The sequence below is a fragment of the Procambarus clarkii genome, chromosome 53, assembly GCF_040958095.1.
Source record: "Procambarus clarkii isolate CNS0578487 chromosome 53, FALCON_Pclarkii_2.0, whole genome shotgun sequence".
Classification (NCBI taxonomy): domain Eukaryota; kingdom Metazoa; phylum Arthropoda; class Malacostraca; order Decapoda; family Cambaridae; genus Procambarus; species Procambarus clarkii.
The window spans coordinates 22,479,111-22,500,691 of NC_091202.1; the positions used below are offsets into that span (position 1 = coordinate 22,479,111).

At 41.2% G+C, this 21,581-nt stretch overlaps 1 protein-coding gene across 1 annotated transcript; it reads right to left on the reverse strand.

Moving 5' to 3' along the window:
- Window positions 1-233: 233 nt before the first annotated feature.
- On the reverse strand, window positions 234-8,365 carry His2Av (Histone H2A variant). Its single transcript, XM_045756563.2, has 4 exons — window positions 8,228-8,365; window positions 8,003-8,080; window positions 7,703-7,816; window positions 234-1,041 (listed from the first exon to the last, which is right to left on the reverse strand). The coding sequence occupies exons 1-4, from the start codon at window positions 8,228-8,230 to the stop codon at window positions 850-852; spliced, it is 387 nt and encodes a 128-aa protein (XP_045612519.1). The 5' UTR covers window positions 8,231-8,365; the 3' UTR covers window positions 234-849.
- Between the last annotated feature and the right edge of the window lie 13,216 nt (window positions 8,366-21,581).

Sequence of the window (21,581 nt, forward strand, 5' to 3'; positions counted from 1 at the left end):
TTTATTCACAGTTAACTGCTGCAAGTTAAATTACTTGCCAAATATTCATGAACCTTGTATAAACTAGCCATTAAGAGCTTATCTAGCAGCCAGCCTCGTCCCAGTCGCCACCTGCCTAGCCATAAGTTACTCCTGCATTTTACATTCAGCATTTATCAATCTTTGAATACAAATAGTTCTATTTTTTCCACAATAATGAGTAAACTAGTATCAGGAATGAAAAGAAAATACCATTCTTAAAAAATGAATATACATTATATTGTAGAGAATGCACTAATTACAATATGTATAGTGATACTTACTCTACACATTATCAAAACATTGAAAATTGTACTTTTAAGTAATACACGACACTTTTTTAAATCATAGGAAGGAGGAAAGCATTCCCCCAATGTTCCTAATCAAAACTGAACAAAATAAAACCTCTGATAAAACTAGCATCCAGTTGAACAAATTTTAAAAGTTATTATTGAGAGTAATAGTTGGAAAAAACATGAAACTTTTAGTTGCAACGCTCTAAACTACCATTTCTGGCTAGCTCCTTGAGCGATGCAACAACCCCCACTTGATCCCTTGCAACCTAGCTTCACATCTTTCAGGCAGTGTCCAAAATACCTTCCTAGAGGTAGAATAACTCTCACGGGCTTTCAGGGTTAGGTAACTGGGGGAGGAGGGGGAGGGGATGATTAAGGTGGCAGGCCACCTTCATTAACAAAAACCTTAATGGCCTCCCCCTTTCTCAGGGACCTCCTTACCCACAGACATACAAGCATCATCAAACAACTGCACATCCATGGTAGTCAGTCCCTGGGCAGAGTACGTTGACAAAATATATATTAACTGGCCCTTTTATACAGGTTTCTGCGAGCCCTTCTTTCCAATGAGAGACTTGTGGATGTGAGGAATAACACCACCACCAGCAATGGTCGCCTTGATGAGTGAATCCAATTCTTCGTCACCACGAATAGCCAGCTGTAGATGGCGGGGAGTGATACGCTTCACTTTCAGATCCTTTGATGCATTACCAGCCAATTCAAGGACCTACAAATACACAAAGGCTATATTGCATGGCTTATATCTTGGATGGAACATATTAATTTTATTTTAAATGGGATAAAATTGATATGGTAAATTGCAAAAAAATGAAAGGTGTAAATCGGCCTTTAAAATTTAGTGTTAAATTTTCATGATTACTTTCTGAAGTATAGTATCCCATGGGATTAACCTGATATTCTCTGGAACCATTAAATACAGAAATATATATGGCTCTACACTTCAATTTTAATTGTCCAGAATAACTACAAAGTTTAGTCATTATTTGCCCTTATCTGCAAGAAAGATTGGAAAAGGCATTATGCTTTCAGCTACATGTTAAGAAAAATTAAAACAGCTCGTGCAAGAACAGACTAGGTAGCTCTTCAGCAATCTGCCTAATTTAGAAGAAACTAATCCTCCATAAGAAAGTGGTACAGATGATTAGCAACTTAAGGGAGTATTACGCGATTCTTAAATGTTGTTAAATGTCAACCAAACTTTTTTTTTTACTAGTTGTATATAAGAAGGGCTGCAACTGTTCTACATTTTAGTTTCGCACCCTAAATAGAAAGAGGGATTTTTTTCCCCCCCAACGAATTTTACACATTTTCAATAATTATCTACAACCACAAGTTTCAAATGAAATAATTTGACACTCGTCTATCATATAAGCATATAGTAAAGGATTTTTTTTAAAGGATTATCCAAAGTATGTTTAGTTTTACCAATACAAGTAGTCAAAGTTCCCCAAAAATATATGCCAATATTTCAGGTTTGCAAATGTTTATAAAATCAATAAATGAACTTGGGAATAAAGTGTTTTATAATGTTTGTTGAGAAACTACATAAAAGGTGTAAATTTCATGTAAATTGAAAAAAAAAAAAAATGAAAGATCTAATTTTATGTTATTTGACAATAAATAAGATCAAAGATTCTGCCACCAGCGGTTGAAGTTGACTTCAGCCAATTTCCTCCAAAATTTGTGTACTTACAGATAGGCTTACGTGCTGTAAGGTGTATAAGTTTCATGTAAATTGGCTGATAAAAAAAATGCATAAAACTAAATAATAAAATACTTCATTATATGCTATTGTGATAGCTTAGAGTCATAGACATGATTTCAGTCGACACGTGTTTGATTGTTTTGACCATTTTGGAAAATGACAATTTTTTCTTCTCCCTTCCTACTTATGCTACGATGCTGAGACTTGGACCCGTTGAACCCAATTTTATATACAACTAGTCAAAAAGTTTGATTGAAATGGAACGTTTTCATTTAAAGCATATTTTCGTAATATGCCCCCTTAAAAAGCATGCCTGGACCAGGTAATGCTGCTATTTGTTGGTAATATTATGCTGTCACCTCAAGCAGTAGTACACAAATCAGCCAAGCTAACAAAGTTCATTTTTTTTTTAACCACCACCATTGCTCATCAATAGCTGCTTAGCAATTGCAACGTGTTATATGAACGATCTAACAAAAGGAACGCAATAATATGAACATGTTTGCTGATGCCAATCTACTAAGGGATATAAACTTAATATGATTGTCATGAAAAGTGTATGGAGCAACACTTGGCTGATTGAATTTAATGTGAATAAATGCCACATTGTGGAAGTGAAGTAGGAAAACGTAAGCCACACAAATTACGTGAGGTCTCTTAAAGAACCGACAAAGAATTATCTACAGGTGGTCCTGAATAAAAACCATCTGAGGATCATAAAAGCACATGTACAAGGAGCCTAGTTGTGCTTTCCAATTTAGTTGGAATATGCAGCAGTTATATGGTGCCCATATATCGGGAAGCGCATCAATAGGTTGGAAAGATGTTAACACTCGCCCGCAGGGAACGCAATGTGTCCATTTATAATCTTACCGATGTCTGGCGGGGACACATTTTGCGGCCAAATCTATATAAATAAAAATGGAAATGTTAGTTTGTTCAAAATCACTAATCTCCGTAAGTTCTTCACCGATCGCTTTGAAATTCTGACAACGTTCCATTTGCATCCAATTGAGTTTTTATATAGTACTATACAGATGTCACGTCTGACGGGAAAAAAACGTTTTCAAAAACTTTTTCATGTGAGGGAAAACTTTGAAACCTCTTTACCAATTGCTTCAACATTTTGACACTGTTGCATTCGAATAGGCGCGTGTTTTTATATACCTACTATATACATGCCTCACCTGTGACAGGAAAACTGGCTTTTTTTTTTAAAAAACAGCGCCATCTGTTGGACGTATGAGCAACACTAATCTCTGAAGGTTCTTGACCCATTGCTTTGAAATTTTGACAACATTCCATTCAAATACATGCGTGTCTATATACCTACTATATAGATGCCACACCTGAGAAAACATTTTTTTTTTTAAAACAGCACGATATGTTTCACATAATAGCAACACATGCTATACTAAATATGTTACGATTCCATTTCAATGTTTCAGATTGCATTGACAAATTTAATTTTCATATTGATTTATTTTCATTTAATTTGTGACATTGCATTGGAATGGAGTTGTGTTTTTACCATACCGTTTATTTCATGAGTACAAGTACAGATGCCTCATCTGTGACAGGTGAAAAACATGCTCTTATTGTAAAACTGTGCCATCTGTTGCACGTAAGAGGAACACACGCTATACTAAATGTTACGATTCCATTTCAATGTTTATTTTATTGATAAATTGAATTTTCAGATTTCAATTTATTTTCATTTTGATTTAATTATTTTGTGACATTGAGTTCGAATTGAGTAGTGTTTATCATACCGTTCATTTAGCGAGGTTTTTTTTTCATTGTTTTTCCATTTCGTTTCTAACTTTTTCTTATATTTCAGTGATGGGAACATCAGATCATTTGGGAATGCATCAGAATAGGGAGTGGAGAATGGTGGGGAGGACGAGGGGACGGGAGTTGGGGATGGTGGGGATGAGGGGGACAGGGGAATGGAGAATGATGGGTAGGACAAGGGGACAGGGGAGTGAGGGATGGTGGGGAGGAGGGAATGGTAGGAAGGACGAGGAGATGGGGGAAGGGGGAATAGTAGGGAGGAAGAGGGGACGGGGGAGTGAGGAATGGTTGGGAGGACGAGAGGATGTGGAAGGGGGGGAATGGCTAGGAGGCAGGGGAAGGTTGGTGTGGCCGGGTACAGCTAGTATACGATAAAAAAATAATAAAATAAAGCTGCATTAGAAATACATAGAACAAATAATTGAAAATATATTTGTGGCAACTCGCAGTGTGTGAATGGCCCGCGTGACCACCCTTGGGAGCTTTACACACGGGTACACAGCAAACACGGCCCCTTCTCCACGACCCCACATCTTAAGTGGAATTTTTTTATTTTTTTTTTTTACATGTACGTGTTCAGGGAAGGGAATTTATAATTTTACAAATAAAAAAAAATTGCGAACACATGATTTTCGGCACATAGGGAATGTCCCAATAAACAAAGTGCATCAGAGATTAATGTGGCCAAACAAGAGAAAGTGTTGTGATGTACCAACGTCAAGGAAGAAGCAACATTATTTGCAATAAAGTTGGAAAACTTATTCACACATTTGACTTCAACTGCGCCCCAATCTTTTTACTTGTCATAGACGAGACATTTATTTTAGAGTACAGGTATGTGAAGGGTTCATTAATTATAAAAATCAACAAGCAAGAAAATGTCTGACAAAAGTTTAAACATTAGATTGAGATCCAGAAGAGTATTAAAAATACCTTCCGACACGCTCACCAGTAAGTGGTTAATAACTACATGGCAAAAGCAAATTTACAGTAGCAAGGCTACTAGTGTTAATGATAATGGCAAAACCAGATGTCCTGAAATTGGGCAAAAGTACTAGACACAATGTGTGCACACATTTTATGACTGGCCTGTTTTTAGAGGAAAAATTTAATTTAGAACTTTCTGATTTTTCAACATGTCATTTATTAATCATATTGCATAGAGGTAATGCTGCTAGTGATAAACTGAAGCCACCATCATTTAGAAAATACAAAAGCTTCATGCGTGCCAAAATTATTTGTCGGTGGTATGGAAGTGGTACCATGAGATTTAAGTCTAGTAGTACTCCCATCACTTCCTGCTTTAAGTTAAATTACTAAGACTGATTTCAATATTTTACTTGTCCTAGACAATGCATCTAGAAACCCAATGTACATATAGTTCAATAAAAATGTAAACTACCACCAAACCACCTTTAACCTTTCAGCCAGGCACTTTGAACACAAACACACACTCTTAAATGTTGTAACCTTCCCAGAACCTGTCAAGTCAAGAACATGGTAAAATCAATGAATGAAGTCCAAGATTTCAAAATGAATGGTAAAACATCTACTCTCCACTCTTGAATTATGTTTAGGGTTTTGAAAAATGGTTAAGAGGTTTGAAAACAATGAAAATTGTTAAATACCTAGACATTAAGCTAGAAGAAAAAAAAAAATTATGCATTCAGAAGTTATTGCTTAAATGAGGACCTCGTTTAAGAGTTCTGAACACTGTTTACCCTGAAAATGTTTTCATTAATATTTCTTTGCATTTTAAATTCAGCCTGCAAAATGTGAGCACTTTTACTATGACGAGTTTAACCCTCGCCCCATTTGAGTTTGAACAAATATTGTATCATTGGAAACATGAGAATCTATATAATAAAGAAAAAATGCATTTCCTTTGGTTACTTTTGTAAAGTGTGTATTTTAACATTTCATCAAAGGTGGATAACAAGTTAACAAATTAGTAAGTAAGGACTCCAAATAGTTTTGAAAATAAACATTCTCCTGCCAAAAATGCAGCATCGAAAATCAAAGTCTCTTAATTCTGAAATTTCATCTATGCTTCCCAATGACTTATTGAATTACCTTACCCTCTTCTCAAATTACAGCATACAAAATAAGTGCATTTCTCTTTGCCTACAATCTCCAATTTAAAAGGTAATTTAAAACTAAAAGACAGATAGGAAGTGCATTAGCAGTAGGAAAATTTTTCACCTGTATTCAAATACTGTAATATACAACAGTGTTAGATGAACCTGCACAAAACCTACTGGACCATGTGAGGCACTTCCCAGTCATCCCAACTAAACTTGCTCACCTACTGGCCCAGCCCATTCTGGGATTATGCCGCCCAGTAATCTATTCCTCGAGCCAGATCCCAAATTACAACACCACCAAGGACTCGTCTATCCTATGAAGTTCATCACCATCACACTATCCCTAACCACACCTTTTCACCCACAATCATGCATTCCTGTCCACCTCTAAGAGTAAAACAAAGTTGATAATTCTCAAAGAAGTCTTCCAGATTCTGGACCATCCTTGCCAACATCCTCTGCACAAGCAGGTGGCCAGGTCCTTTACACAGCACCTTGACAAACTGAATGGCATGATTCAAATGGAGTCTAACATGCGTAAGAAAGCCAAAGAACATCAGAGGTAAAGGTCTCCCAGTTAACATGCTCACGTTACTACGACAAGTTTCACTGAACTGTAATTACAAGTCCTGTAAGATATGAAATAGTCTCCCAACTCTTTAGATAAATAGCATCAAGGACAGATGCTGTTAACAGATGAATAATGTACAATTAGGTGCCGGGTGTAAGCAGTAACTCACTGCCACGCTTGCCAATAAATTGTCCAGTTCTAAACTGCTTTCTTGTGCTCATCTAAAAATATTTAATACCACTTTGATAAAAAGGAAGTAGGCTTACACAGCATCTTTATCACCATGCAAACACGAGAACTTTAGATTTAAATCAAATAAATTTACGGTGTTTGGACATTGTAGAGTTAGTTATTCACCAAGTCCTTACACTAAGCAAGCAAACGGCAAGACGTGAATACCTCAACCTCTTATCAAATTATCAAAGAGCGACAAGCCGGAAGCTCTTTATCAAGTCTTAGCTTTGTTACTGGTTCAGTAACAGGGTTGTTGATTTGTGGAACCAATTGCCGCGTAACATTGTGGAGGTGGGGTCCCTCGATTGTTTCAAGCACGGGTTGGACAAGTATATGAGTGGGATTGGGTGGTTATAGAATAGGAGCTGCCTCGTATGGGCCAATAGGCCTTCTGCAGTTACCTTTGTTCTTATGTTCTTATGTTCTTATGTTAATGCCGTAGTTGCGGGAGGAGCATGTGGCCGCAGTAGCCAGTGGCCGCTACAGTCAGTCAACTCCATTTTGTATGCCTGGGGAGCCAAGCTGACCCCAGCAACCCCCGCCACGCGTGACCCCAGTGTCCCAGCGACCCCTGCTGGAGCGGGGGAGCCCCTGGCCACCACCAGCAAGGCGCCCCAGCACCTCCTAGAGGCTGCTGGAGACTCCAGGAGGCTGCTGAAGGCACCTAGAGGCTGCTGGAGGCTGCTGGAGGCTCCTAGAGGCTCCTGGAGGCTCCACACTCAATCTCCATCTTCACATTTTCCCGCTAAAACCTGCGGCGGCGGCGGCGTCAGCGCGGCGGCGACCCGGGACAATGGCCGCCGCCGCTCCCTCTTCAAACTGCCCGCCGCCGCCGCCGCCTCCCGCCTCCACCCCGCCACCAACACACAATATAAAACTTTAAAATAAATAATAGAGTAAAGTAGGCCTAGTGGGAGCCGCCAGGGGGGAGGGGGGTGTACAGGAGTACCAACCGTGGCGGCTCACGTGGAGGACTCACCTCGGCCGTCAGGTACTCGAGGATGGCGGCGCTGTAGACGGCAGCGGTGGCGCCCACACGCCCGTGGCTCGTCGTCCTGTTCTTCAGGTGCCGGTGGATACGCCCCACGGGGAACTGAAACACAAGGCACCACCACCAGTTAACACCACAAGGTTGGCTGCCCTGGCTCCCACGCCGCCATCTTAAACGTCACCCGCCGCCTTTACCTTATATCACCTCCACTACTCCACACAACATGCAACATATATCAAGTTAGGGCCAAAATGGGCTTGAAAGTGGCGGCAGAGATCAATAACTAACCTGAAGCCCCGCCCGGGCCGAGCGCGAGACAGCCTTGGCTTTAGCCTTGCCGGAGTCCTTGCCTGCTTTACCTCCTGCCTGAAACAAACCAACATTTTACACGTTAAAACCACGAGTTGAGCCTTCAAACTTGGCCAGTCGACGCCCCGCACCTCCTCCTCCACGCCCGTGAAGGTTCCACTCACATAGCACTCGTATCTCTCATAAAAACTCGCAAGGACTCACCATGGCGCCTGCACTCACTGCCACTGCACTATCACAACTGTTACCCCTGGCGCGCGCAGAGCGTCTTTTTTTACTGGCCCGCTCCTATGACGTCAGTTTTAAACTGGCCAATGGGATAGGAAGATTCGGGGTGGGCGGCCAATCACAGACGTTGGTGGGCGAGGTTTGAATGCCCCGCTGCTGGCGATTCGTACAAAACTCCCGAATTTCCCCGCCAATTGCTCCTAATATTCCCGCCAAACTTATTAAGCACTTATTTTTGCTTTACTAATCAGCCTTGTTGAACTATTATGTTCCTAGATTTTTTTTCCTAGCATGAGACGAATAAAATTCATGGTTTTGCAATTGATTTAAAGTATATTCCTGGTTTTCACGTAGCAACAGTTCCCATATACAATTTCAGTTATTATGTACATAGGAAGGATAGAGCAGCCTGCATGGCTCCTTAATTCATACTAGCCTATCATGCCACCCAGTCTAAACTACAAATACATAACGCAGCTCGTAATAAAATTATGTCGACAATATAAATTCTAAACAATAAACTATATATATCCATGAACCCGACTAGGGTTTCTAATTATTATATACATGAGACGTTGGAAAATGTATACGGGCTTCCCCACATCAAGAGCTAGTGGATATGAGGTGTTTCTTAAGTATTTCAAAGTAAAACAATGCGTGTCTGTGGCTCGGCCGGGTTCAACACCATTGTGTATGGCCAGCAACCAGATGGGTGACCGCTCTGTAAGGCCAGACTTGGCCTTGATTCCGGAGAGTGATAAAGTGTAACACGCTTCCTGTCCCGGACACTGATATACAAAATTCATGCCATGCGCTGAGTTAGTAACATATCTGTGTATAATTGATTATTATATGCTGAGTACCCATCCTTGTGTGAGTGGTGGTGGACCCCACGTTCATTCTGTGAGTGGTGGTGGACCCCACGTTCATTCTGTGAGTTGTGGTGGACCCCACGTTCATTCTGTGAGTGGTGGTGGACCCCACGCTCATTCTGTGAGTGGTAGTGGACCCCACGGTCATTCTGTGAGTGGTAGTGGACCCCACGCTCATTCTGTGAGTGGTGGTGGACCCCACGCTCATTCTGTGAGTGGTGGTGGACCCCACGTTCATTCTGTGAGTGGTGGTGGACCCCACGCTCATTCTGTGAGTGGTGGTGGACCCCACGCTCATTCTGTGAGCGGTGGTGGACCCCACGGTCATTCTGTGAGTGGTGGTGGACCCCACGGTCATTCTGTGAGCGGTGGTGGACCCCATGTCCATTCTGTGAGCTGTGGTGGACCCCACGCCCATTCTGTGAGCGGTGGTGGACCCCACGCCCATTCTGTGAGCGGTGGTGGACCCCACGCCCATCCTGTGAGTGGGGACGGACCAATAGATATTTTGTTAAAATACCTTCGACCCCCATATATGTCCATTGTTTCGCGTTCTTTTGTGTGTTGATGTACTTAACACCTTATTAGACCCTCCCTTTTTATACCATCTCGATTGATTGATTGATTGATTTATACCAACTCTTGCTTCAGATGTTCAGGAAATGTGTCACTCAAAATTTCAGAATAAATTAAAAACATATATATATATATATATATATATATATATATATATATATATATATATATATATATATATATATATATATATATATATATATATATATATATATATATATATATATTCATATTGTCCAACGTTATCATTCTTAGGCTTAATATATAAAGAATTCGGATTAGGCCTCGGATTACTTATTTGGGCATAGGCGAGGTTACATTAAATTAGTTTTTGGTATGACTTTTTATAGATCAAAAGGTATGAAACGTTGATATTTTTGTTCATCAGTCATCATTTTCAACATTCCACTGACAGGTGCTTTTTTCAGGGATATTCCTCGCGGACTCTAAGCCACTGGCTGGCCCACTACTTGTTGCTTTTCAAATTCAAGTTAAAGTATGTTTATTGAGACAAGAAAAAATACATCTCAAAGGGATAGAGTGGCTTAGGCTATTTCTACCCTCCCTCTACTTCAAGTCCCTCAAGGGGCGCACAAATTCAGTGAGTACAAATACACAAATCACAATACAAGAATCCCATTTAACATTGCAGGTTAATATAGTAAGCACAGCATATAAGTGTTATGCTGCACCTGTCATTTCTTGTTTTGGTAAAGGTAGGATGGGCAAGTTGGAAAATGTACAAGATGAAGCTATGAGAATTATCTTAAGTTGCCCAAGAAATGCTATGATTGAGATAATGAGGATGGAGTTGAATCTGAAGAGTATTGGGGATAGAATTTCAGAGATAAATGTAGCTTCTGCCATTAGATTAATGAGAGGTGGGGGAGCTAATGAATTAATCCTCTCAGTTCAAAAGGTGGGAAGTAATGAACAATGTATGTTAAAGTATAATAAGAGAGCATATATGAGTACCTTATGTTCTAGTGTTATATAGAATGATGTTATTAGAGTGTATTGCTTTGCCTGAGACAATTCACACCACCATGGGAAGATTGTAATGTAGATGTAGTAATTATTCTCTTGCAAAAGAAAAAAGTATGTATGTAATACTAGAGCTGAGGGCAACATATGATTGTATACTTAGAAAATTACCTACAGAAAACACTCTACATGTATATTGTGATGGGTCAGTAGTTAGGGAAAATGGGAAGGCAGGATTTGGAGTCTTGATCACTGACATCGGCACTGTAGATACTGTTATTGGACGCCGCTTAACTGACAATGTCTCTTCAACGCAGGCTGAACTCCAATGAGTATTAGCAGGATTACAGGAAGTAGTCAAATGTGGTAAAAATGCCTGCTTCTTTATTGACAGTAGAGGAGCGTTAGTCTTTAAATAGCAGACGCCCAGTATACCAGAATATTGTGATACAGTGTAGAGAGAATGTCAAGAAATTATAAAAAGCTGGGTGTAAAGTAAGATTCATGTGGATCCCTTCACATGTGGGAATACTGTTGAATGAAGTAGTTGATGAGATAGCGAAGAGAGCCACGGAAAAAAACTCTTGTTGATGTTGTATGTCAGTTAACCTTGAAACAAATAAAAACAAGAATCAAGATGATCCAAGAGAGTGAAGAAATGATAAAGAGAATGGCAATGGTGGACAGTAGTAACACACTTAAGAATTATTCAGTAATAAATACACATTCGTCCTTCACCTATAGTAAAGGAAAGTCTACTTGGAAGGATTCAATTTGATACAAATATATCTGGCAATACGGTGTTGATGTCAGTGAAGAAGATAAAGAGTGTAAATTATGTTGTATGCCGCACGCCCACACCTTAGAACATTATGTATTAGTGTCAACTTATTGATAATTATAGAAATAAGGAAATAAGTAGTGTACCACATCAAATTGTTTGGATGTGTGATAATGGTATGATATACAGTATACTTAGGAGCTACAAGAATTTTGCCCCAAGAGTGTAACAGCTATATGCTGTGCTTACTAAATCATCCTGCAATGTTAAATGGGATTCTTGTAATGTTATTTGTGTATTTGTACTCACTGAATTTGTGCGCCCCTTGAGGGACTTGAAGTAGAGGAGGGTAGAAATAGCCTAAGCTACTCTATCCCTTTGAGATGTATTATTTTCTTGTCTCAATAAACATACTTGAACTTGAATTTGAAAAGCAACACGTAGTGGGCCAGCCAGAGGCTTAGGGTCCGCGCAGGAATATCCCTGAAAAAAACACCTGTCAGTGGAATGTTGAAAATGATGACTGATGAACAAAAATATCAACGTTTCATACCTTTTGATCTACAAAAAGTAATACCAAAAACATCATACTTTATAACATTAGAACAACAGGTACTCATATATGCTCTCTTATTATACATTGTTCATTACTTCCCACCTTTTGAACTGAGAGGATTAATTCATTTGCTCCCCCACCTCTCATTAATCTAATGGCAGAAGCTACATTTATCTCTGAAATTCTATCCCCAATACTCTTCAGATTCAACTCCATCCTCATTATCTCAATCATAGCATTTCTTGGGCATCCTAAGATAATTCTCAGCTTCATTTTGTACATTTTCCAACTTGCCCATCCTACCTTTACCAAAACAAGAAATGACAGGTGCAGCATAATCAATAAGAGATCTTACAGTACTCAAGTATATCATTCGTAGCACAGGGACTCCCACTCCCTTTCCACAGTATGCCAAGGCCTTCAGAGGTTGTAATCTCTTCCGACATTGACTCAACAGTCTGCTCATCTCAGCTTCCAAACTCTCATGGGTATATCCAACATAATATGCCTAAATATTTATATATATTAACTCTATATTTTTACCGTTTATTTTCAATATAATGGGCCTCCGACTTCTACATTCAAACTTAGTTTTGTTTTCTTGCCCGAAACGCATTGCGTAATAGTGGCTTTAGGCATTGTATGTACTAGCTCTATCTATATATCAATCCATTAATGTAACATCACTTGTATGTATGTACCTTACCTGAATAAACATATTTATTTTATTTATTATTTATTTCATTAACCACCAGTCCCATATGGTGACACAGGTTTTCGAAATTATTCAACACCCTTTGAACCTTTGAAATATCTTTGCCCTGAAACAAAATATCATCGGCATATATGATCGGAGTTATCCCATTTGAGTATCTCTCAGATGCTATCTTATTCATTAGTACATTAAACAGGGTGGGACTCAACACTGCTCCCTGAGGTGTGCCGAGTTCAAAAGACCTCACACCTGACATACAACCTTGATACCACATCTGAGCCTTCCTTTCGTAAAGATAATTCCCTATCCAGCGCAATAATCTCCCTTTAACACCATTGAAATTGAAATTGAAATAAGTTTATTGAGGTAACATACACACAAAGGGATGAGGTAGCTCAAGCTATTCTCACCCCGTTCAGTACATCGTGTTAATACATACCAAGACCAGCTAGTTCATATAAAATAACCTCTTTGTTGGCTTTATCAAAGCTCCATGTAAATCAATAAAAATTCTATAATGATCATTATCATTAGCTAGACATTTAATAATACAGTCAGAGGTACTTTTTCCTCTGAGGAACTCGAACAAATTACTAGACAGCTGATCACCTATTATATATAAAAGTCTATTTAAAATGATCCTCTCCATCATTTTACAAAAACACGAGGTTAAAGACACAGGTCTGTACTCTCCATTGGCTTTAAGGATAGGGATGATCATAGCTGTTTTCCATTTACTGGGAATACTGACCTCTTTATAATTAATATAACAGTGGTCTAACAGTGGGCTTTTCGTCATAATGGCAAGTTCATTAAGTATTTCATAAGTTACTCCATCCTCCCCAGAGGCGGTAGATTTCCCAACTTTAATTGCCGTTATTAGTTCTTCTCTGGTAATACCTGTGCAAGTGACATCACCAATGTTACCTGTTGTAAGTATAAAATCCTTTCTTAGGTCTTTCCAAGACTCACGGGAGACATCTGTCACGCAGGGTGCAGTCGCACCTCCACAGATCTCCAGTATCAGCTATTGATACTGGTAATGGCTGAAAAGGGCCCACCACTTACGGGCTATTCATGCCCGTGCCACCTTTTGGGTGGCTTAATCTTCATCAATCAATCAATTTTTCCAAGAATCTAATGACTCTCTTGTTACAGCGGGTAATGAACTAAGTTTGGCAGCTTCCGCCCATTTATTTACGAAATCATTTGTAATTCCTTGCGGGTCAGGATGTGCAACAAAATTATGCTTTTTACCCCTTACTTTATTTACGTCTTGCCAGATTTCCTTCAAGTTTCTGTTACTCCCAACTTTCTCTGCAAACTCCTGCCAATACTTGCTCCTAATTTCCTTTCTTCTCCCCACACAGCCTAGCAACTGCCAGTAAAGCATTCTTCCCTTCCTCAATCCTACCATTCCTATTCCAATTCCTGTGAGCTCTCCTCATTGTTAATGTCCACCCCTTAAGCATCTTGTCATGTGTATAATTTTCTTTTCTGGGGGGGGGGGTGCTTTTTATACTAGATGTTTTCCGGTTCAATGTTGCATTAAATACATCTACCTCCTTAATTAAATCTTCATAAAATGCTTCCGCCGAAACTGGCTTATAAGTTATCATACCAAGACTTAATATGGCCAACAAGACCCCTTAATTCTTCCTCATTAAACTTTAACCTTTTCCTCTGAAGGCAGGCATGCTTTTTATCTAGTTTACGCTGTATTTGTACTGCAAAATGATCACTTAGCATTTCATCTACAGTAAGACAGTTCCCCTCTATTCCCTCAGCATTTATCAAACAAGCATAATCCAATCTCCCTCCCCTCAGATGAGTAGGAGAGGGCTCGCCCAGCAGTTGAACATCTTCATGTTCCTGCAAAAACTGGTACCATCTGCAACCATTCCTATTTGCTTTACCCCTTGATCCTAAAGCTGGATGTCTGGCATTAAAATCCCCTACCACAAGTGTATCTTCAGAAAAGAAGGAATCTGGCAAGTATCTTAAATCAAGGGAGCTATCAGAGATGTATAGATTAATGAAATTTAACTCTCGGTCCTTTAATTGTATCCGCAAGCTAATACTTTCAATACCTCTATATCTCTGAGGGATTCCAGTTATCTCGGCAGGTATGGTACTTTTGAGATAACATGAGACCCCCCTAGTTCCTCCATCAGCATATAAGTGAAAACCTTTATAACCATTTAGCCTCAGAATGCTACCATCCCTATCCCCAGTTCCATAGTCCTCTCTAAGAGTATAATAGTGTACATCCACCGCTCTAGTTTTTAATCCATTAACGTTCCAAGATAATATCCTCACTCTACTTGCATCCATAATGAATATTAATGAAACTACCTTTGCCCCGTCTGTCACATTCCATGAGATACGAGAGTACCTTAGACACTTCCTCTCAACACTGTACAAAAGGTTAGACCAGCAGCATCACATAATAACCGCGGGTACAAAAGGTTAGGCCAGCAGCATCATATAATAACCGCGGGTACAAAAGATTAGGCCAGCAGCATCATATAATAACCGCGGGTACAAAAGATTAGGCCAGCAGCAACACATAATAACCGCGGGTACAAAAGGGTTAGACCAGCAGCATCACATAATAACCGCGGGTACAAAAGGGTTAGACCAGCAGCATCACATAATAACCGCGGGTACAAAAGATTAGGCCAGCAGCATCACATAATAACCGCGGGTACAAAAGGGTTAGACCAGCAGCATCACATAATAACCGCGGGTACAAAAGGGTTAGGCCAGCAGCAACACACAGTAACCGCGGGTACAAAAGATTAGGCCAGCAGCAACACATAATAACCGCGGGTACAAAAGGTTAGGCCAGCAGCAACACATAATAACCGCGGGTACAAAAGATTAGGCCAGCAGCATCACATAATAACCGCGGGTACAAAAGATTAGGCCAGCAGCAACACATAATAACCGCGGGTACAAAAGATTAGGCCAGCAGCATCACATAATAACCGCGGGTACAAAAGATTAGGCCAGCAGCATCACATAATAACCGCGGGTACAAAAGATTAAGCCAGCAGCAACACATAATAACCGCGGGTACAAAAGATTAGGCCAGCAGCATCACATAATAACCGCGGGTACAAAAGATTAAGCCAGCAGCAACACATAATAACCGCGGGTACAAAAGATTAGGCCAGCAGCAACACATAATAACCGCGGGTACAAAAGATTAGGCCAGCAGCATCACATAATAACCGCGGGTACAAAAGATTAGGCCAGCAGCATCATATAATAACCGCGGGTACAAAAGATTAGGCCAGCAGCAACACATAATAACCGCGGGTACAAAAGATTAGGCCAGCAGCATCATATAATAACCGCGGGTACAAAAGATTAGGCCACGGTATAAATCTAAATGTTCCTAGGCCTAGTATATGTTCTATATTAGGCCTCAGATATTGTGTATTAGGCCTAGGATGGTTAGGTTAGGTTAGATTAGTTTGTCTTTGCAACATAAATAGAAAATCTTTTCCGGTTTGTCCGATTTCTACTTTCTGATTGGGTTGTACGTCGGTATATGGACTATGGGCCTCATCATTACTATAAGTACCACCAATAGAGGAGGATGGGCTGTTTTAATATAACACAGACTACAGCGTGGGACAGAAAACCCATATTTTCACCCATAGAACCGCCTACCCGCTGAAGCCGTTTATGCCCAGGATTTACTCGAGTTGAAAATCCTACTGATGAAAACCTCCTCAGGAATAATGGGGGGAAAAGGCGGCGACAGTAGACAAGCCGCGAGTTTCCTGTCCCCGTCGAGGCCACTAGAGATGGTGGCCCACAGGTAAAGTAAATTTGATATAGCAATCATAGGATCAAATTAAATCTTCACCCCTAACAACCTGAAGAAACAGAAGCATGAATTAGTTATTGATCTATTTAGAGGAAATCATAGAAATACTTTAAATGACATCAACAATGATTTGGTGTCATCTTATTACTGTATATTTAAGCTTAATTAGTCTTTCTATAGTGGAACGGGGGGGGGGTACTTGAGGCAGCCTCAAGCCTAATCCTGAACAGAATGGGATGGCCATAGAGTTACAGGCCACGGGATGGAAGAGATAGGATATAAAGATACAGTAACACTTGAACAAGGATTAGGATATAAGGCAGAGATAAGGAAATGATAACAGGTGCAATGCTCGCATATATGATAGTGATTTTTTTTGTGGTAGCCTGGTGCGTCACTAGAAGCCTAGTAATGGTGGTGTGTGCGCTACCCGTCCTCTTACAAATAGCATCGCTTTTCGCCCGTATGCGCACTCAGGCTAAAAATTGTCATACTAGATAATGGAAGCGGCTGGCGAAAGTGCCGTACTGTCCCGTTTTCTGTCCTCTGGCTTAGTCTGTTAGGAAGGACACTTTAAACTAACAGTTTTCATGATGTTTTGAAACCTTAGAAGAACTTGGAACTTTTGGCCTTAGTGCGCATACGAGCGAAAAGCGACGCTATTTGCAAGAGGACGGGTTGTTTCAGCCCATTCTTCCTAGTTTGGTAGATATAACTCGTATATAGATAGTCTCGTATAACTTCCGTTGTGGATATACTACTACTACTCACACTGATAATAATAATTTATTTTAAAATATACAAAAGAATATCCAACAGTGATTTACGAATTGTATCATAGAATGTACAGTTAATTAAGTTGACCAGACCACACCCTAGAAAGTGAAGGGACGACGGGACGGGTTTAAAATAGGGACTTGAGAATGGTCCAGGACGGACCGAAACGTCGTCGTTATCTTGAGATGATTTCGGGGCTTTTTAGTGTCCCCACGGCCCGGTCCTCGACCAGGCCTCCACCCCCAGGAAGCAGCCTGTGACAGCTGACTAACACCCAGGTACCTATTTTACTGCTAGGTAACAGGGGCATAGGGTGAAAGAAACTCTGCCCATTGTTTCTCGCCGGTGCCTGGGATCGAACCCAGGACCACAGGATCACAAGTCCAGCGTGCTGTCCGCTCGGCCGACCGGCTCCCTCCGGTCGTCCCTTCACTTTCTAGTGTGTGGTCTGGTCAACATATTTCAGCCACGTTATTGTGACTCCTCGTCTGCGTTAAACTACTGAGACCACTAATACACGAAGCGTTTCGGACATAACTAAATCTCTGGTAGGGAGGGTCTGAAACTTGCCATGGTGTTGAGGCTCACGAGTGGGTCTTCCTCCCGTCGGTACATGCTGCAGTTTTAGTTTAGTTCATTTATTATGCACCCCATACCCATCTTGTGGGCGGTAGTGGGTTACAGAGGCACATAATGGGCTCAGGGTCTGAACCCCACAATTCATTTAGCTAAGCAAGTTACAATCTTGATGAGCTAGTTACATAATTCAATATAAGTCATCACATCAACAATGGGTTCGAGATCGACCTCAAGTACAGGTTCTAAATTAAGCAACTGACATATGTGGAGAGCTAGTGTCACAATTGATATGTTTGTCCTGCACACCGCCCCCCATCCAGTGGGCAGCGGTGGATAGGTTACAATCACTTAGTTACTACCTACAGTTAGCAAACTGGGGATTTTTGGCTAAAATTTCTTTAGCAGATCATTTTGAATGAAATATTTACACATTTTTAGAACATTTGTCATAGAATTGTCTCTGAATTCACGTATCTTTTCGCACTCCATTACATAGTGACGGAAGGTGTGCGAATAATTTTGTTGACACAGTTTACATTTGGTCAGGTCTACATCAACAGATAATAAGAATTCCCAGAGATACTTGTAACCGAGTCTAAGCCGAGCAACAGTAACATCTAGAAGTCTACTGATTTACATGCTGGAGGCTGTGTAGACGGTATTCCTTGGCGCCATCTTGGCCCGCGGGTAGACCGCTTCTTTGTACACTAGTGATACTTTCCCTATTTATCGTAGTTCTTCATTTTGAACTCTTTGCAATTTATCATGTTTGATTTTTTTTGTTCAAATTCAGTAGGGTACCATGAATATTCTAAAATAGGCCTAATCGATATTTTATGCAAGTTTTACATACACCAAGATTTTTTTTTTAATTTAATTGGGAAGAAAATGTTCTCAATCATATTTATTTGGAACTAAAGTTTTGTTATAGTTAGTCTAGTAATTTAATCATGATTAAAATACTAAGCCTCGAATCGTCAACTATAATGAGATAATTTTACCTCGATATTGAAAGCAAATATATGTTTTAATATTAAACCTCATTTAAAATGTATTCATTTTCATTTTGCTTATTGGAAGAGAAAATGATATATAATAATAATAATAATTCGATTAAAAAAAAAAATCTAGTCTTATCTGCATGATCCCTCGCCGGCGCTGGAAACGTTTGTTTGAAATGTGTTGAAATAAATCTTACTCGGCGTTTAAATACTGTTTACCAGGAATCGATATCCATACAAAACAGTGTCAACTCCATAAGCCGCCACCTCGCACAAGAACAATTGAAAAACGTTACGTTATCCGAAAAATGTTATCAATGAATCAGTCGACTGACAGGTTGCCGGGTGTACGACAACTTCGTCCTTGCCACGGGCAACGACGCCACCTGTGTTAGTTTTACGTCTGGTAGCGCGTGCTGACATAAAAATGTTTTAGTGATAAAAGTTTATGAAACAAAGTTAACATGAACACGATCACGAGGCGATTACCACCGTTGTACTGAAAACACATCAGTCTCATCTTAGTTTACTTAGAACGTAATGAACAATAAAGAATCCTTAGTACAGTAACTTTAAATCTAAAATTTTTGTTTCAAAGTTTCGGTACACAAGAGTGTGTCTGCTACACTAGGCTATGTGAGGGGATTACAGAGCGTACATCAAAAGCTAACTTTGAGATCACTTAATATTCCCATCTCACAGGATGGTTAGTCATACATGGAATCAGGAGAGAACATGGAATGCCAGGCTGATCTATTAGCCTGTAGTAGCAAACACCTACCAGAGAACCGAAAAAAAAGAAAACTGGACAGTACGTCAATTTCGCCAGCCGCTGCCATTTTCTAGTACGACGATTTTTGCCTTTAGGTAGAGTTAAATAGAACGTCAAAATACGACGTTCTATTACGAGGCCGGTCTATATTGACCTATGACAACTAACAACTGCAGAGCCAATAACCACTGGGCAATAAATAGTTCCACTCTGAATCAGCGTTATTAATAACGTCATCATCTCTGAATCATCGCTGATGCGGCACTGCTCTTTGATACACTTTGATGACCTCTGGATGTACGATGTCAAACGTTGCATGCGTTAACCGGTTATTCCTCAGGATATCAAGACATCGGTTGGTGGCCGATATTCTTTCTGCTGTTCCAGCTTCTTAAATAACTGCTCTCCTACTGGCGCTGTCATCCTCTCTCACTGGAGCTGTCATCCTCTCTCACTGGAGCTGCCATCCTCTCTCACTGGAGCTGTCATCCTCTCTCACTGGAGCTGCCATCCTCTCTCACTGGAGCTGTCATCCTCTCTCACTGGAGCTGTCATCCTCTCTCACTGGAGCTGTCATCCTCTCTCACTGGAGTTGTCATCCTCTCTCACTGGAGCTGCCATCCTCTCTCACTGGAGCTGTCATCCTCTCTCACTGGAGCTGTCATCCTCTCTCACTGGAGCTGTCATCCTCTCTCACTGGAGCTGCCATCCTCTCTCACTGGAGCTGTCATCCTCTCTCACTGGAGCTGTCATCCTCTCTCACTGGAGCTGTCATCCTCTCTCACTGGAGCTGTCATCCTCTCTCACTGGAGCTGTCATACTCTCTCACTGGAGCTGTCATCCTCTCTCACTGGAGCTGTCATCCTCTCTCACTGGAGCTGTCATCCTCTCTCACTGGAGCTGTCATCCTCTCTCACTGGAGCTGTCATCTTCTCTCACTGGAGCTGTCATCTTCTCTCACTGGAGCTGTCATCCTCTCTCACTGGAGCTGTCATCCTCTCTCACTGGAGCTGTCATCCTCTCTCACTGGAGCTGTCATCCTCTCTCACTGGAGCTGTCATTCTCACTGGAGCTGTCATCCTCTCTCACTGGAGCTGTCATCCTCTCTCACTGGAGCTGTCATCCTCTCTCACTGGAGCTGTCATCCTCTCTCACTGGAGCTGTCATCCTCTCTCACTGGAGCTGTCATCCTCTCTCACTGGAGCTGTCATCCTCACTGGAGCTGTCATCCTCTCTCACTGGAGCTGTCATCCTCTCTCACTGGAGCTGCCATCCTGTCTCACTGGAGCTGTCATCCTCTCTCACTGGAGCTGTCATCCTCTCTCACTGGAGCTGTCATCCTCTCTCACTGGAGCTGTCATCCTCACTGGAGCTGTCATCCTCTCTCACTGGAGCTGTCATCTTCTCTCACTGGAGCTGTCATCCTCTCTCACTGGAGCTGTCATCCTCTCACTGGAGCTGTCATCCTCACTGGAGCTGTCATCCTCTCTCACTGGAGCTGCCATCCTCTCTCACTGGAGCTGTCATCCTCTCTCACTGGAGCTGTCATCCTCTCTCACTGGAGCTGCCATCCTCTCTCACTGGAGCTGTCATCCTCTCTCACTGGAGCTGTCATCCTCTCTCACTGGAGCTGTCATCCTCTCTCACTGGAGCTGTCATCCTCTCTCACTGGAGCTGCCATCCTCTCCCTCCGGGGCCACCATCCTCTCCCTCCGGGGCCACCATCCTCTCCCTCTGGGTCCACCATCCTCTCCCTCTGGGGCCACCATCCTCTCCCTCCGGGGCCGCCATCCTCACCCTCCGGGGCCACCATCCTCTCCCTCCGGGGCCACCATCCTCACCCTCCGGGGCCACCATTCTCACCCTCCGGGGCCGC